Consider the following 19,259-nt stretch of genomic DNA (forward strand, 5'->3'; position numbering starts at 1 on the left):
TCCTCACTGTGTCTCCATCATGGCTGAGTCCTGGAGCCTCAGTAACTCTGAACTGTCAGGTTGAACATCCGTCTGCAGGATGGAGCTTCTACTGGTATAAAGCTGTTCCTGATCTATCAGAGAAATCCTCCAGTTATGAGCTGCTACCTGATGGCAGTGGGACTGCACAGGACTCCTACATCATTCATGGACAGACACACACAGCAGGATATGTGTGCAGAGCTGGAAGAGGAGACCCAGAGTATCACACTGATCACAGTCAACCAAAGTTTGTCTGGTCTGCAGGTCAGTTTGTTTCTCTCTGTCCTCTCAATGAGCTCATGTTAGGTCATCATTTTTATTCACCACCATTTAGACCATTAAAATCTCATCTCCATGACAACCATTGATGTCTGTGTACATTAAAACTCCACAAAAGAAGAACTGAACTGAATATTTTCCTTTCTCTCTGTGATCAAACCAAACTGAATTTCTTTGTTTCCTTTTGTTATTGCTCAATTTTATTTAATGTGATAACATGAAAAACAAAAGACATCTATGAGATTTTAAATATTTTCTCTTTGAATACTTTTACTTTGATATTTAAACTCATGTTACTGTTTGTACTGATTATTTTTACTTAGTGCACAGACAGGATTTACACAGTTAAGACTCTTTGTTTAGTGCTCAGGTAGGTGTTCAGATAAAAAAGTCAAATATAGTTAATAAAGAAACAAAGATGTCAGCAGGCAGGTTAACAGCTCTGACAAATACAAGAAAAACACTGACTACAGATGGACGCTAGAAGAAGACGTCACAAATAACAGCTGCTGTTATTGTTCATTTAAATATATGTCACGGTGCTGGGTGCGTTGGACCCAGTATTTTGAGTTTATTATATTTTGGTTTAATTCTGCTTCATGGATTGTTTTCTTATTCTCTTGTAGTGATGATTATTATTAGTTTCTTGTTTCTGTTTATCTGTGCTTAAGGATTTGTGGTTTCATGTATTGTTTGAGTTCCATGTGTTATTTTCTGTCTCTCAGTGTCGAGTCTGCGTTCTTGTTTAGTAATTCATGTTTCCTGTTTTATTGTGAAAGTCTTTGTCTTATGTTAGTGTGTGCAGCTTGGTTCCCCCGTCTCGTTAGCCCTCATCTCTCCCAGCTGTGTCTCCCTTCTGTTGCCCATTCCCTCATTACTACCCTGTGTATTTAAGCCCTGTGTTTTCCTCAACCCAGTGTTGCGTCGTAGCCTCAGATCCTGCCTGTGTGTTCCAGTTAGTGTTTTCATGTTTGGTTTCTGTTTTGTTGGTGCCAGCAATAAAGCTGTGGTTTTCAGTTACATTTCCGTCTCAGAGTCCTGCACTTGGATCCACATCTCCACCTGCCCGCACACAGAGCCCTGACAGAACGACGCGACCAGTAATGGATCCAGCGGACTCACTGTGGAAGCGCAGCTCCCGTTTTGACGGGACCCGGCTAGCGCTTGGAGGGCCTCCGTGCTGCTGTTCCTCGCTAGCAGCCTACCCTTCGGCCCACTCTTCTGCTTCCTCCGCGGTCTCGCAGAAAACGGTCCAGCCGGTCCCGGGAGGATTACTACGAGCCTGCAAGCAACCGGCTTACGCCTGCTCAGGCGTTCTACAAAATGTTAGGGAACATTATTGTGCCACCCGACTCACCCAGCGTTTCCACATCACCGCAGGAGCAGCCACAGCAGAGTCTTCTCTTGTCACATTCCACCAGCGCCGCTCCATCTTCAACAGGGAGGCAGCGAGCGCGCCGCCAGCACTCACAGCTTCAGCAGGAGCCTGGGATTCATCTCAAACAACCGCCTAGGGTGAGTGACAGAGTCTCCCTTCATTCGCCTTTTCCCCCAAAGCTGCGAACGCCAGCTTCATGAACACTACAGCTCGTGTTTCTCCGGTTCGGGAAAATAAAAGTTCTCGTTTTAAGAACGATTATTTTCCCATTGGTTCAAAAGACTGTGCTCCTGATGTTCTTTCAGATCCAGGAGTTAAGACTGTTTCGTCTGGAACTGTTTATTCTGGGGCTATGTTTATTCAGTCAGCTGCCCGTCCGCTTTCAGCTCAGTTACCTGCTCAGCAGCCACCTTCAGCTAAGTCTCCAGTGTTTTCTGCTCAGCAACCACCTGTAGCCCAGTGTCCAGTGTCCCCTGCTCAGCAGCCGCCTGTAGCCCAGTGTCCAGTGTCCCCTGCTCAGCAGCCGCCTGTAGCCCAGTGTCCCCTGCTCAGCAGCCGCCTGTAGCCCAGTGTCCCCTGCTCAGCAGCCGCCTGTAGCCCAGTGTCCCCTGCTCAGCAGCCGCCTGTAGCCCAGGTAGCCGCCCAGTCACCAACTCCACCGCCACTTTCATTGCAAATTCAGTCACCCGTAGCTCAGTCGCTACCACAATCGGATTTTCTGCAAGCTTTGTTACAGTCCATAACCCAGTCAGTAGCGCAGTTAGTAGAGGAATCATTAGCTTCGTCATCTGCTCAGTCAGCCACTCATCGTCACCCTCAGCCAGGGGTCCCAATTGCCTCTGGTCCTGCATCTGCTCCATCTGGAGGGCCCGAGGAGCCCGTCCAGCCTAAAGTTTCGTCAGCTGGGGGTTCGGGAGAACCCAGCCAGCCTCAAGTATCGTCAGCTGGAGGGTCCGAGGAGCCCGTCCAGCCTCATGCCTCGTCTGCTGGGGGTCCTGGAGGACCTAGCAAACACATCTTCATTCTGCTGACGGTCCGGGGAAGTTTGTTCAGCCGCCACCTACTGACTCATCCCCCGCGACTTCTACATCACCGCTGCCGTCAGGTCGCGCTGCCGTCAGGTCGCGCTGCCGTCAGGTCGCGCTGCCGTCAGGTCGCGCTGCCGTCAGGTCCGGCCTCTGCGTCTTCATCCACACCTTCGCCTGGTCCAGCTTCAGCCCCGGCCCTGCCTCGCCCGGCCCTGTGGTTGCAACACCGCCGTCAGAGCCAGCTCGGCCTGTTCCGCCTCGCCTCTGCCGGCCATTTTCCAGGCCTCTAAGTTGGCATCATGACCGTCGGGGACTGCCTCCGGAAAGAGTTCATCGCCGTCGCTGGCATCGCGGCCGACCTCCGGACCTGCTCGGTGGCCGCCACTGCCTTCCAAGTGGTTGGCCTCCTGATTGGTTTTGCCTGCGCCGTTGCCGTGTGCACGGCTGGCCTCCAGAACTGTTTTGGCTTTTGTGCTGTCAACCTCCGGGTCGACTCCCTGAACTTTTCATGGACTCTTGAGCTCTAGTTTCGTTTTGTTTTTGATGTGTTTTCCTGTGTTTTTGGACTCTTGTGCTGCTTGTGTGGTTTTTTTTTTTTTTTTTGTTTGGTTTCTATCCCTCCGTCCTGGACCCCCTCCGCCCGCCCTGGCCTGGTGCTTTGTTTTGTTGTGCTTTCAGGGCTCGCAAAATCGCTAGCCCGACGTCCCGGGGCTAGCAATTTTTCCAGTCGGGCTACCAAAATCCATCTCAGCCCTGCCGGTCGGGCTATCATAGGAAGAAAAAATGTGTCAATGGTTTTGCATTTTCTTTCGCAAATGTAGCTGAGTAATTATGTTATTGGCATCGATGAGCCACTGTCATTATGTGACATATTGAAATCGCGTTTGAATTTGTGCTTGTTTTTTGCTTTCACTTTCACTTTGCGATCGCACGAACAGTGTGTAGAGAGCGGCAGCACTGATTGGTGAGTGAGGATTAATTGCGCACCAATTCCTCTGACATTGTCTTATCACTCATTAGCTTACTATTCAAACGTGACAAGTGAAATCTCCCACAGCAAGCTTAAACATGTGAGAGGTTGATTGCGCAGAGAATCGCTGACCGTTATGTAAGTACGTGTGTAAAAGCAGCAGGATTTATGCAGGTATTTTAGTTCTGCTGAGCCAAATAAGACAGGTCAGGGTGAAGAAGGCACAGCCAAATAAAAGCCTACCACAAAACGGAAAAGTTATGACAAATCAGACTATGAGGCAAAAAGAAAGCTCAGCTTTTTTGGTTTCATGGACAAAAGAATTTATGTGGCTGGAATATGACGAGCTAAATAACATAATGTTCTGCCGGGTGTGTCGTGAGTTTCATTTCATTTGAGTCGACAAGCGCCTTTGTAACTGGGACCAGTAATTTGAAGAAAGACCCCATGAGAAATGCAAGAAATGCATTATTGCCCAGTCTGCAATATCTTTCCCAGAACAACAGCAATTGCAAAAAATAAACCAAGCAGAAGTCCTGAAAAATCTTTCAAAAGCGTACTATGTTGCAAAGAGTGAACCACCATTGGCCAAATTTAGCAGTTTTTGCAAATTTCAAAAAGCAAATGGCCTCGATCTTGGTTCCACTCACCTCTTACCCTTGACTTCAGTGGAAATTTCAGATTCAGGATCTGACACAGACTGATTCATGTTCTTACAAGTTCATAGAAACTTCTGTTCAATTAGAAACAAGTATTTGAGTTGATGATTGTAATTTTTATACAGTTGTTGTGATTTGTATTTTAACAATTTTCTGATAAATTTGTTTCCTTTACAATATTATACTTTAATCTATAATATTGTAAAGGAAACAGAACATTAAAAATTGCGCTTTTTTTTTTTTTTTTTTTTTTTTTTTTTTTTTATATATTCAGGCTACTTAAATTTATTTTGGGCTACCAAAAACTGAAGAGTGCCTGCCCGAAGGGCTACCAGAGATTTTGCGAGCCCTGGCTTTTTTTTTTTTGTTTAGGGCTGTCAGGGGGCAGCCCTTAGAGGGGGGTACTGTCACGGTGCTGGGTGCGTTGGACCCAGTATTTTGAGTTTATTATATTTTGGTTTAATTCTGCTTTATGGATTGTTTTCTTATTCTCTTGTAGTGATGATGATGATGATTGATGATTATTATTTATTATTATTATTAGTTTCTGTTTATCCGTGCTTAAGGATTTGTGGTTTCATGTATTGTTTGAGTTCCATGTGTTATTTTCTGTCTCAGTGTCAAGTCTGCGTTCTTGTTTAGTAATTCATGTTTCCTGTTTTATTGTGAAAGTCTTTGTCTTATGTTAGTGTGTGTGTGCAGCTTGGTTCCCCCGTCTCGTTAGCCCTCATCTCTCCCAGCTGTGTCTCCCTTCTGTTGCCCATTCCCTCATTACTACCCTGTGTATTTAAGCCCTGTGTTTTCCTCAACCCAGTGTCGCGTCGTACCCTCAGATCCTGCCTGTGTGTTCCAGTTAGTGTTTTCATGTTTGGTTTCTGTTTTGTTGGTGCCAGCAATAAAGCTGTGGTTTTCAGTTACATTTCCGTCTCAGAGTCCTGCACTTGGATCTACATCTCCACCTGCCCGCACACAGAGCCCTGACAATATACTTCAAAGGTTTTTAGTTTTGGTCCTGCTGCTGCAAAATATCTCACTGTAGAAGGAATCTGTGAAACAGACAATATCACAGAATTATGACAGAAACATTACAGCAAATGACTGAAGTGTGTTCAGAGTGATCTGTATCAGGTGGATAATGCTGAGAGTGATGACTCAAAGCTCATGATATCACATGACGTGTACCAAGCTCTACATGAGCTGCCAGCAGATAAAGCATGTGGGTTAGATCATCTTAAACATGTCAGTATTCGGCTCCTTTGTTTTCCATTGATTTGACTGTCTGTGTGATTCAGGGCTTGTTGTCAGACTCAGTGTCTCACCAAACAAACACTTTATCATATTGAACTATTAAATTTGATTTTCAAAACAAAAGCTTCAAGCAAACAAATATTTCCACTGTGATATTTTGAATCCTAACATCTGTGAGCTTTGTCTCTTCACTGCATGTTGTTTCCAGATGTTCATTCAGCAGCGTCTCTCACAGTGAGTCCTGACAGAGTGCAACACTTCACCTCTGTCTCACTGACCTGTGAGGGAAACTTCACTGAGTGGAGAGTGAGGAAGTTCTCTGAGGACGGCCGACTGTACTCTGACTGTAGGAGAATGACTGGATCCACATGTAACATCAACACATCAAAGTCAGATACTGGAGTGTACTGGTGTGAGTCTGGATCAGGAGAGTTCAGCAGTGCAGTCAACATCACTGTACAGAGTATGTTATTATACATTTACTTCTTGGATCTGAGTGATTTAGACGTCACATGAACATTTTTCCCAGCTTTGCTGTATGTGAAGAAATTCTATGTGGCAACACAAACAAAAATGAGAATTTCAGACAATTTCAGGCAACGAAGCATCAAAATATTCTTGGTTGTTGGTCTAATTTCTCTCGATTCTTTCATAATCCAGTTTGTCATAATTTGCCAACAGTATTTTTTATTTTCTCTGTCAGAATAAAACTCAAAAAAGCTCAACATCTCTGTCGTCACATTAGATGAACTTTTAATGTCTCAATTCAGAGAAATTTGGGAAACACGTCATGCAAAATAACACAAACATACAAACATTTACAATTTCACCTTTAACCATTCAATAACGTCACCGTCAATAATTTGACTCCTGCAGGGAACATCCCAACTATATTTCCAGTCCTCATAATCACTCAGAAAACCAGGTCTGCATGTAGATCATGAGACACGACTCACAGCTTTTTCTCAAAGGTTTGCATCAGCTGGTCTGACTGAAACAAATGTGTGTGATTGTTTCACAGATGATGGTAATGGTCCTATCCTGGTGAGTCCTGTTCATCCTGTGACTGAGGGAGCTTTTGTTAGTCTGAGCTGCAGTTTGAAAACACAAAAAATACTTTCCAATGTGTTTTTCTATCACAATGACAAACTTATTCAAAATGATACCCGAGGGGAGCTGAAGATCTCTGCAGTGTCAAAGTCTGATGAAGGTTTCTACAAGTGTCAGTACTCAGGAAGAGAGTCAGCACAGAGCTGGATGTCAGTTAAAGGTGAGCAGAAACATTTCATGTGTTTCTGTAAATGAGTTTCATGACTGAGAAATAACATATCTCTTTAAATGTTTGAAGCCACCTGAGTCTATTTAGTCAGAACTTTTATAAAACTATTATGTAATATCTCTATACTGTCAGGTTTAATATCGTTGTGATTCAGGACTCATGTGTGGGACTCAGGTGAAAACAGCAGAGGATGTAATCAGTCAAAGTTTCTTTAATCAAACAAAGGATAATTCATTTAACACAACAGATTGTGAGCTTCGACTTGGTCAACAAGAACAAAACATAAATGAACCTAAACTTAAGGAGCGAGTCCTACAAAAACATCTTAACTGAGGTGAGAGAGACAGGCCAGAGGAGCGGACATAACAGCGTGAGGGCGACAGATCTGTGGGAGAGGAGAGAGCAGTTAGGGCAGGAAATCTGAGAGGGAATGTGACAAGACAGAGAGTGTTCATAAAGTGCAGCAACAATGACTTACTTGGAGTCCAGACTAGCTGGGTTTAGTGGATGAAGGCAGAGGTCTGTGGAAACTGCTGAAGGATGGGCAGGCAGGCAAGTGAGGAAGAGGCTCTGAGGGGGCAGCAGTGGTGGTGAATAGGGGGGTAATGATCCAAGGTGGCAGGCGTCTGACTGGAGGTGAATGATGGCATGAAAACGAATCTTGAAGCAGGAAGGAACTGAAACAAGGGGAAAATCTGTTAGCATACAAATCTTATTTTCCTAGAAAGGATCCCAGCAGACCTGCCTGGTTACCTCACTGACGAGCTACAGTCATGTTAACTATCCATTAACATTTGGCTTACATCCACCGAGGTCTTCAAGGTCAACTTTATGACTCAATAAAAATCCTTATAACACAGAAACTATGATTCTTACAAAGGTGCTGTGTCTTGTCAACATATAGAAAATACTGTATAAAGATTTAAAATATCATTTGTTTGACCTCTGACCTCACTTTTACATTTCACATCTGCCTTTCTTATCATGTTGAAACAAATCTGCCTTTGGACTTATTTGTCAACACAGTGAGCTGTCTTAGCAGAGATTTGTGCTCTCAGAATGCTTCTTTTACATATTATTAATAATTAATTATTGTTTGTTGTTACAGTAACTGGACGCAGTTCATCTCCTGTGTGGTTGATGGTTGGACTGGTTTGTGGAGTCTCTCTCATTATTATTCTCCTGCTCTTGTTGTATCGCTGCAGACAGTCCAAGTGTAAGAGCCTCTTCTTTTCATGCTGTATTAGAGAGTTTATTTACTACATACACTTTAATTATTCACACATATACATGTATTCTGATCTCATGACACTAAATATCAGTGGAACAATTTATCCATGACAAACATGTGTAATAACATTTGTCTCTTTCACAGATTCCTGCTTCACCAGGTTGGTAAAATACTTTTTATTATTATTTTAAACAAACATCAGTTACTTTTGAGTTTATTGTGTTTATTTCATGTTTTAGGTCGATCCAGTCTGAGAGTCACAGTCCGGGCTCCTCCACAAATCATGGAGTCAACCAGGATGAAACTCATGTGTACGACTCTCTTCAACATGGTCAGTATTTAAACTGATCTTTATTATCATTATTAATATTGACTTTTATTAAATCTCCATTAGCATGAACATTTCTTAGGTTCAGTTTGTGTTCAGCAGTTTTTCAAAGAACATTTAAAGATCTTACAGTCCTGGTTTTGACTCACACAGTGTTTCTGTTTTTGCTCTGATCTTTAGTGTAACTGTAATAAAATGATTAATGTGAGCCTGGCTTGTTTTTTTCTTTAGGTACTGCTGACACCTATGAATCAGTCACACAAGTCACAAAGAGAAATGGTACAGTATATGTGCTGGAAATGACAGAAATACAATTTGTTTTTGATTTAATGAAACTAATTCGATGTGACATGTTTTTACAAACCTGTAAATAAAAATATGAACATTTCACTATTAGATACTCTTTTAGAGAGTTTATTTACAATATTCTGTTTAATTATTCAAACATACATTCTGATCTGATGACACAAAATATCAGTGTAACATTTAAACATAATAATTATAATTTAAAGAATCTGAACAGTCTGATGAAGAAGACCAGCTCTGTTCTGGGACGTCCTCATGACCCAGTGGAGGTAGTCAGTGACAGGATGGTGGCTCAGCTGTCATCCCTGTTAGATAACACCTCCCACCCCATGCAGGTCACTCTGACAGCACTGAGCAGCTCCTGCAGTGACAGGCTGCTGCACCCACAGTGTGAAGGAGAGATTTAGGAGATCTTTCCTTCCAGCTGCTGTCAGACTACAACATACATCATCATATCGAAACACACATGCACACACTGGTGTCTGTACATATCTCAATGTGCAATACTCTATACCTGCTGCTACTAACATCCATCGACTGCACGATGAAATGCTGCTTTTTGCAGCTGCTACATCCAAATTGAAATTCTCTACTTTGTGTTGTGTAAATTTTTTTTCTTACTTTGTGATATATTATATTATTTAGTTTAGTCAGTTACTGTTCTTACTGTCTTTGAGCCACTGTGACCACTTAGTTTCCTCTGACATTAATAAAGTATTCTTATCTTATCTTACAGATTCATGCTTCACCAGGTTGGTAAAATACTCTTTATTATTATTTTAAACAAACATCAGTTACTTATGAGTTTATTGTTGTCAGGTCTGCTGTGGCAGATGAGTGGAGGCTGAGAATTAGGACCCAAGATGCAGGCAGCTGAGATGCAAATGAGTTTTATTCATAAAGTGGTGAAACAAACAGAAACAGCAAAGGCAAGGACGGAAACTAAGCAAACCTAAACTTAGTGATGGGTCCAGCAACACTGACGCACCGACGCTTGTATCAAGCTCACCTAGCGATGCCTGTATCGGTGCGTGCGTCGCTTTAAGAAAAAGTCACGTGATCGATACAGCTGCTGTATCGCTCATTGCCAACGCGCCAAACTGTGTTTAAAAGGTACCGCATCCGTGTCTGCCAACGGAATGAGTCGCCACCAAAAAACACAAAATTACTCTCGCAAAGATTAAAAAAAAACAAAAACATATCTCTCCAAAAACAAAATGGAGCCCGAAAGAAAAAGAAATGTTTCTGCTGTGCGGGATCATTTTGATCTTTTCAGTGCAAATAAGGTCACTGTTTGTCTGTCTTTGTTTCAGTGTAATCTATCAGAACAGGAAAAACAGCAATGTGACTTGAAGTGTAAATTATTTATTTCATTTTATGCAGGTTAAATGTCGCATCTGCTCTGCGTTTCTTACACAAACAAAAGCACCTCCTCAGTGTTTGGGCATTACAGAGCCAAACATGAAAATGAGGAGACAAACACACCCAGAATGAACACTGGTAGGCCTATATAGACACTGAACAGCTTTATCATCATTTTTTTTTTTTTTAAATTAATGTGTGTTTTATTATTTTCAAATCAAGCAAGACTGTTCTGGACCAGGCAGTCCTGAATTTTATTATAAAGGACTGCCAACCCCTCAGTATTGTGGAGAGTGTCGGAGAGAAACATTCCAAGATCAGAGGATCCTTTAACGTACTGGGGGAATAGGAAGACATCTTATCTGAACCTTTTCCACCTGGCTTTACAGTTTTTATGTACCCCAGCTTCATCTGTGCCTGTGAGTTTTCCAAAGCTGGGGAAATGGTGTCAAAAAACAAAAAAAAAACGCAATAGACTGAATGCAAAAACATTGGATAAACTTATTTTTCTGAATAGAAATTTATAATAAACTCTGAGTCAATTACATTTAAATGGGTAATATTACATTCACAATACTTTCATTTTAATTTTCACTTAATGTCATTCACAATATATTTTAAAGATGTCTACAATATTTGCAATATAAAAGATATAAAATGATTCCATGGAAAATACAATACCTTACAGTGTATACAAGTATGACTAGGTCATTGATTCAGTGTCTGTTGTGAGTCTCAAGTAAGTTGCCTGCAATGATATTTAAGGTCCAGCAGGTGTCAGTATGGAGCAAAACAGCAACACTGTGTCAACGCAGTGTCGATGCAGTTTGGGGAATGTGCCGAAACGCTTCACGAGGCCTCATCTACCCATCACTACCTAAACTGGAAAATACTAAAAAAACCAAACCTGAGCCCTTAAATGGTGATGCAGGGAGACGCGGGGACGACACAGAATGATGCCGAGAAAGAACACAGACGAACCAGCAACAAGCACACGAGGACACACAGTATAAATACACACAGAGGGAAACGTGGAATGGCAAACAGGAGGAAGACACAGCTGAACCAAATTGACCTGATGAGACAGGAAAACATAAACTGAACACACTAACAGAAGACACGGACCTTCACAATAAAACAGGAAATGCACAGAGACACGGTACAGACACTAAACAGAGGGAACACAGAACCAAACTCTAGGAACTAAAAAGTCTAAACCCCAGTACACAATCAGAACAAACTAGAACACAAGATCATAATAATGAAAAACACAAACCGCTGAGTCAAAAGACCGAGGACCATGACAATTGTGTTTATTTCCTGTTTTAGGTCGATCCAGTCTGAGAGTCACAGTCCGGGCTCCTCCACAAATCATGGAGTCAACCAGAATGAAACTCATGTGTACGACTCTCTTCAACATGGTCAGCATTTAAACGGATCTTTATTATTATTATTAATGTTGACTTTTAGTGGGGATAGGCTAATTGATCAATCTAAATTGCCCATAGGTGTGAATGCGGGAGTGAATGTGACTGCGAATGGTTGTCTGTCTCTGTGTGTGAGCCCTGTGACAGACTGGCGACCTGTCCAGGGTGTAGCCTGCCTCTCGCCCTATGACAGCTGGGATAGACTCCAGCACCCCTGAAGATAAGCGGAAGCGAATGGATGGATGGATATTGACTAATATTAAACCTCCATTAACACAAACATTTATCAGGTTCAGTTTGTGTTCAGCAGCTTTTCAAAGAACATTTAAAGATCTTACAGTCCTGGTTTTGACTCACACAGTGTTTCTGTTTTTGCTCTGATCTTTAGTGTAACTGTAATAAAATGATTAATGTGAGCCTGGCTTGTTTTTTTCTTTAGGTACTGATGACGTCTATGAATCAGTCACACAAGTGAAAAACAGAAATGGTACAGTATATGTGCTGAAAAGCACAGAGCAGTTAGAGATGAAACTTGTTTTTGATTTAATGAATCTAATTTCATGTGAAATGTTTTTACAATCCTGTAAATAAAAATATGAACATTTCAGGTTCAGATGAATATGATGACGTCACCTCATCTCTTATTGAGTTTAAAGATCTTAGAACTAAGAGTGAGTACACCAAAGTTCATTTTATAAAAAGAAAACCTGGTTTGGAAAGTTTTTTAATTAGTATGAAATTAATTTTGGTGGGCTTATTAATATGAATTAGGTCCGGCGGCATTTTTCTCATGTTAGGAAACAGACATTTATTCAAATGTATTATTTTGTTCATTTCATCTTTTTAAATCTGTGTATTTAGTGAGATTGCAAAACATTTAAACACCAAACAAATGAAGAATAAAAACATATATTCATCGTTCTTTGTAAGCTACATGTTTGCTGTGCAAGCCAAAGTAATCTATTACTGCCATTATTAGCATAACAACACATTACAGTGATATCAAAGTGCCACTGCGCTAAGAACCAATTATTAGTCTGGACCAAAGCTAAGTGGATAATAAAGCTGTATTTTACTCTAATTACTTCCTTCAATATTAAACTTGTCACTTGGACATTTCTGATTAACCTGAACAAAGCCTGAGCTTACATTACCTTGAAAAAGGATTAATACCTGTTGAACTTCTACACATTTTGACACCTTTTTTAAATTGAGATTTTCTGTGATAGACCAATACAACGTAGCACATAATTATGAACTGGTATGAAAATGATTCCTGATTTTCAAAGTTTTAAACAAATAAAAATCTGAAAAGTGTGGCGTGCATTTGTTTTCAGCCACCTGTACTCTGATATTCATCATTAAAATCCAGTGCATTCAATTACCTTCAGAAGTCACCTATTTACCTGCTCTGTGAAGGCCTCAGTGGTTTGTTAGAGAACATTAGTGAACAAACAGCATCATGAAGACCAAGGAACTCACCAGACAGGTCAGGTATAAAGTTGTAGATAAGTTTAAATCAGGGTTAGGTAATAAAAAAATATCCCAAGCTTTGAACATCTCAAGGAGTATTGTTCAGTCCATCATCCAAAAATGGAAAAAGCATGCTACAACTGCAAACCCAGGGTGATATCTAAAACCTGCAGGACACCAGCCTACCCCTGGTTTAGATCAAAGAATATTCTTGTGTTAGAATGGCTCAGTCAAAGTCCAGACCTAAATCCCATTGAGCATCTGTGGCAAGACTTGAAAATTGCTGTTCACAGTCTGGCTGAGCTTCAGCCATTTTGCAACAAATAATTGGCAAACATTTCAGTCTGTAGATGTGCAAAGCTGGTAAAGACTTGCAGCTGTAAATGCAGCGAGCGGTGTCTCTACAAAGTATTGACGAAGGTGGGTTGAAAACAAATGCATGCCACACTTTTCAGAGTTTTATTTGCTTAAAATTTTGAAAAACTATGGCCGTTTCTCAATTCTCAAGTACGCAAGTACGGACTCGCCGAGAACGCGAGCACGGACTCGTGATTTGTACAATTGGAACACCAGCGTACGTGATGATGTCACAGGTCCGGAGTTTCTACTGCCGTCCCCTCTTAATGTAACTGTGAGCAACATGTTATGAAGCTTAACTTTAATCACAGCCAAACCGGTTTACTCAGGAACAAATACAACACTCAAATAAACCAAACATTAACATTTGGAAGTGATCGAAGTGACTTATATATCATTTTTAACTGCAGTAGTGAAACCTCTAATAATAAAAATAGTGTACATGTACATACGTGTACATACCTTAATAAAAACAAGCAGGTGAGATGTTAGAACGCTTCTATTTTTATTTTATCAAGTCCACACCGACGCATGCTCGATAAAACGGGCGGAGCGAGAACACATCCAGGACTTTTTCGCGTTCTCGGCTTGATGCGTACTTCGAATTGGAACAGTACTTGGTCTCCGACTGATGACGTATCACGAGTACACGAGAACGCAAGTACGCACAAGTACGCATATTGAGAAACGCCCTATGTATCATTTTCATACCACTTCACAGTTATGCACTACTTGTGTTGGTCTATCACAGAACATCCCAATAAAAACATTTAAGTTGGCGGTTGTAAGGTGACAAAATGTGTAAACATTCAAAGGGTATGAATACTTTTTCAAGTCACTGTCAGTTTCATTTAGTCGAGTAACAGCATCACCGTACAAAACATACCATTGTTTCAAGTATCCCAGGTGAGGTGTTCATGATTTTTACTGATACAGAAGAAGATAGAGAAGTGTTTCAGCTTCACATGTTTTGCAAAAAAAAAAAAAAATCATCTTTACAACACAGAACTAATTACAAATGATAAGTTATGTGTCTGAGGCCAGATGTTTACATGAAAGTAAAATCAGATGATTTCCTCGTCCACACAGATACAGAGTCTGTCTGCGCCTTCTAAACAAATCCTATAAGGTACAGTAACATTACACACCTGTAAAGACTCAAACACAAAACAGAACTTCACTTTGCATCAAGGGGAGACAATGCTTTTATGATAAACTTTATTGTTCTTCAACAGGAAGCCACAGGTGGGACAGGCATGAGGGGCAGCCAGTGACCCCTCACACACGTCCTTATGCTGATATCCAGGCAGGTTCTCAGTGTTTGTAGCTGCTGATTTATGCAGCAAACATTTCCACAGTCCTCTGCAGCAGATTATAGAAACACTTCTTTTCTCAGCTCACGACAGAAGATCTACAGCTGGGACACTGTTAAGTGGTTCTATGTGAAAAATAGTTAAATATTAACTCAAACATGTTCTTGTATGTAAAACAGGTTCAAATGCATGAAATTATATTTGTCCTTTATAGTGGACATTAAAAAACACCACATGTATGAACGATAGTTTACATCTTAGAGCCCTGCTCTCAAACACTGACTCAGATGTAACTGTCTGTGAAACCAGATTTAAGAAATAAGAACTTAAAGTTCACAAAACATGTCAAACAGATTCTCCTTCATGAAGTCCTCGTTCATAAAGTGCTTCACAGACATGAACATTACAGCTAACAGCTGGATTTTCCTGTGTCAGTGCAGCTGGCCAAACAACGCAGAACCACTTACTGCTAAAGAGACAGACGGTGAAAGCAGACAGTATATCCTCAGTTTTAACATAAAAGTCATTGTTGCAGCTGAGAGCAGCACAACAGTGACCCCATTAAACTGATGTTTAGTTTTAGTGTCCTTATTTTCACTGAGTTATTGGTTCTGCGATTAGTTACTTTACATAAACTGATGTGAGTCTTTTGACTGAAACGAACCAACTGACCTGGTGATGTGATGCTCTGTACTGACAGAAGATGGCGCTGAACATGTTTTTATAACTTTAAGCACTTATTTCTTAAATGAAGCTTCACAGTCAGAGTTACATCTGTGTCAGTTTTTGAGAGCTGGGCTCCATGATGTACATTAGCATTAATACATGTAGTGTTTCATGTCCCCTTTAATGCTGAACACCTGATGTGACATTTCCACACATTCATTCTACTCAGTACCTGATTGTTTTACATGTTTTCCATCTTCCAGTTTTTGTGATTTGGTTCATGTAAACATTTCTGAGGGTTTTATTTTCATCAAAATATTTTAATCTGTACTCGAGTTTGAACTCTTAGAGATTACACTCACTTTATATTCACAGACTTGTGACCCTCACACAAAACTACAGACAGAAGTGGATAAAATCTCAGTGTTACTGGTTTTAGAAATGCTTTACAATAATAAAAAATACATCATTTAGAGTCAAAATATCATAAATGGTAACAAATATAACTGTTATCTTCGGGTTACTCACAGTCCAAATCATCATCTGCATCAATGAATGTCAGTGAGGTGTCCTGAAAGTCGTCACGTCTCCTGTTCAGTTACTGTCTCTGAGAATCACTCTGCTCTCCAATCAAATCACTTTCTTCTGTTTATCCTCTGAGTTGCTCTTTGATGGTTATGAATCGTTGCTCTTCTTTAAACTGTGAAGTCGTTCCTGTGCTTGGGAGACATTTCTCTTTTGTTCTGGTATCAAACTGCTTCGTGTTTGCTGAGCTTCACCATCTTTCTGTTCACCTGTCAAACTGTTGCTCATGATTCCAGAGCAGCTTTTCTTCTGCTCAGACTTAAAAAATGTTCAATAAGTTTTGTTTTATCGATTTGCCAAATTGTTGCTCAGTTATTGAGAATACCTTTTTTTCTGTTCTGTAGAGATTAATTTGCTCTTGTTTAGTTGTCAAGTTGCTGCACAGTTGGTTTGAGTCAAAGTTAATCTCAGTTGACAGGTTGCTTTGCAGTTTTGAAAAAAAAAATTCTCCTCTGATAAGTTGTCAAACTGTCTTTCAGAATAATTTATTCTCAGTTTTCTGTTTAGACTTTTTCTCAGACGTCTGATTTTCGCCTCTTCTGTTCAGAGTCACTCATCTTCTGCTCAGACTGTGTGTGTGTGTGCGTGTGTGTGTGCGTGTGCGTGTGTGTGTGTGTGTGTATGTAGGTGCATGTGCATGTGTGTGTTTCCAGCTATACCATACATAGACATGCGATCTTTCAATGAACTTAAACCGTGTGTATGAGGTTTGCAGAAAAGCAGAAATAAGCACCTTGCTAAACTATAAAAACAGGAACTTGTAAGAGGTCATGTCTCAAACAAACATTTCAAGGTGTGAAGTCTTGCACTTATAAAGAAACAGAACCTGGTGCTTTCCTAATGTATAACATAGCTCATCTCTGGACTAAGCTGCACTCTAAATAAAGAAAGCACATTTTGTCAGCACAGACACAGATAAAGGAAATAGTAGAAGGTTTAAAATAAATCCTCTGACTGTCTGGCCTTTTCTTCATAATGAAGCCATATTAGGACACATAAAGGCAATGATTATATATCTATATATTTTAGCACAAATGACAATATAAAAAATATCAATTCCAACAAAATCTGCCTCTGTTTAGTTTTTCTGTTCATTTGTCCAGACTGACACTTCTTTTGCTCTAAGAAATAAGAACACAATGATCGGGACGGTGTAAGCTACAACCCTATAATCACTTTCTGTCACCGTCCTCTCAGCTAAAACTGTGTAGAGTCATCCCATAATAACAACTGGGGTTGCCACGATTCGTTGACTAGTCACGATCACGTCAACTAGCGTTAAACGCCAAAGAAGAAGAAGCCGTCTCCAGTATCGTAGCTGTGTCCAAATTCAGGGGCTGCATCCTTTGCAGGCCGCATTTGTAGGTCGATTACGTTACAGCAACGCAACGAAGACTGTCCAACTTCGAAGACTCCTCCAAATGTGTCCTTTTCCCTAGATTGGAAGGATGGGTCAGGTGTATTCTTTGTGGCCCAACCTAACCCAGAATTCATAGTGCGGCTCAGCCAATTCCAGTTTCCAAAAATGGCAGCACCTACTTTGTTTTAATATTACTCTTTCTGGGTCACAAAATAAACATTTAAGATATTTTCAGTCGAGAATGTAGCCGTGTAAACTTCAAATATCTGCTCGATTTATCAAGACATTACATATTTGCAAACGTGCTCCGACGTTTTCAGAGACGTCTGTTACCCACCAGCTCCTTAGCTGACTGGGAGGTCGAGGCTCACGTTTTCAAAACCCCCGCAGTCTTTCACTACTCAGGTTAAGCATGACATATACAGTAAGTCACTTAGATAACTTACAAATGTTGTAAAACAAGTGTTTTATGGAAGCCCGTTTCTGCCAAAACAAAGACTGTTAAACGTGGTGGAAAAGGGTCGACACCTATCCGGTCGTTAAGTGATGACGTGACGAATCCTACTTCCGGGCCTAAAGTAGTCTGCGTTTAATATGGCTTTTGTGTTGTTAACATGTTTAATGTTTTGTATTTTCTTCTATTTAATCTCTAAAAGCTCCTAAAACAGTCAGTGATCACTGTTGACCTCCCTCGGCTTTTATTACCGCTAATCATTTATTTAAGCTCAGTTTTTAAAACCTTAGGATGTAACTACAGCACAGCCCATGCAGCAGTATATAAATGACTAACCTTGTATTGTGGATGGATTATCTCAGTTGTTCTCCTGGCTGAAGTTTGGTCCTTTTACAGCATCCTGCCATGCGATTACATTTGCTCCTGACCACCAAGAACACTCACGTTAACTTTTATTGAGTGGAAAAAAAGTTAGCTTGTTTATATTATGCTAACATAGCTGTGTCGCTAGCGGTCACGTAGCGCATCATTATATACCAGCTAGCCAAACTTCAGTAACCCTACAAACGTCACTGCTGTTTAGTTTTCTGTCTTCATTTATGTTGGAAGTGATAACAGAGCTGTACGTTTTAATTTGTTTCCAAAACCCCGCAGTCAGGACATGCTATATTGTATTTAGATAGAAGCTAGCGAGCTAACTTCCTGCTAACTTCTAACTCCGTTAAATGTCATAAATTCCGTTTTCATGGATGCCTGGATGTTAAACTCAATTGTTACACCTAGTAGAGCAGAACGCTGATCATTTTATTAAAGATGAAAGACTTTAGACAGTTTTTCAACTCTCAGTAATGCCATAGTGATCGTTTGATATATGGACCTGCAGCGGAGTTTAGGCCCAGACACGGCTAGTGACGTCAGACTTAACGACCGGATTGTAGCTGAGCTGGTTTTCATTGAGCCTGCTCCTTTGCCTCCCTGTGCTCCTGCTCTCAGGGCAGCTGTGGTCCAGCCATCCCATACACCCAGTTCCTCAGGTGAGGGGGGCTAGGGCCCAGTTGATCCCTGCTCCAGTTCCCAGGCCGGCTGAAGCTCTGCTAGTCCCTGCACCCGTACCTGTTCTTCGGGTAGGGACAGCAGCTGCCCAGCCGTCGCCGGTGCCTGTTCCGGTTCCCAGGGTGAGGCTAGCCAGGACACAGCCTACCTCTGCACCCGTACCTACTCCGCGGGTGGGAGCAGCTAGTGCGCAGCAGGCCCCTGCACCTGTTTCTGACCCTGCTGGAGGCTCAGGTGGGCCCGTCCAGCAGTTTTCTTCAGGTTCCGTAGGCTCAGAAAACCTAGCTCCGCCATCTGCTCATCCAGCACCTCACCCACCATTACTACCATCGTTACAACAGTCAATACATCTTAAACTTCTATCCATAGCTCAAACATTAGCTCACCTATCAGCCCAGTCACCAGCTCCGTTACCTCCTCAGTCATTTAGTCAGCTGCCTGAGGGTCCAAGGGGCCTGTTCAGCCTTCTGCCTCCGCTGGAG

General features: G+C 41.3%; 1 protein-coding gene across 1 annotated transcript; it reads left to right on the forward strand.

Annotated features, from left to right (window-relative positions):
• The first annotated feature begins 5,852 nt into the window (after positions 1 to 5,852).
• On the forward strand, positions 5,853 to 19,005 carry LOC102082374 (uncharacterized). The gene is made up of 11 exons (XM_025904365.1): positions 5,853 to 6,046; positions 7,971 to 8,078; positions 8,238 to 8,253; positions 8,333 to 8,424; positions 8,653 to 8,700; positions 9,464 to 9,479; positions 11,419 to 11,510; positions 11,956 to 12,003; positions 12,125 to 12,187; positions 14,582 to 14,652; positions 18,718 to 19,005. Exons 1-11 carry the CDS (start codon positions 5,938 to 5,940, stop codon positions 18,760 to 18,762), a joined length of 708 nt encoding a protein of 235 aa, XP_025760150.1. The 5' UTR covers positions 5,853 to 5,937; the 3' UTR covers positions 18,763 to 19,005.
• The last annotated feature ends 254 nt before the right edge of the window (positions 19,006 to 19,259 follow it).

This window comes from Oreochromis niloticus, unplaced genomic scaffold (genome assembly GCF_001858045.2).
Source record: "Oreochromis niloticus isolate F11D_XX unplaced genomic scaffold, O_niloticus_UMD_NMBU tig00001133_pilon, whole genome shotgun sequence".
Classification (NCBI taxonomy): Eukaryota; Metazoa; Chordata; class Actinopteri; order Cichliformes; family Cichlidae; genus Oreochromis; species Oreochromis niloticus.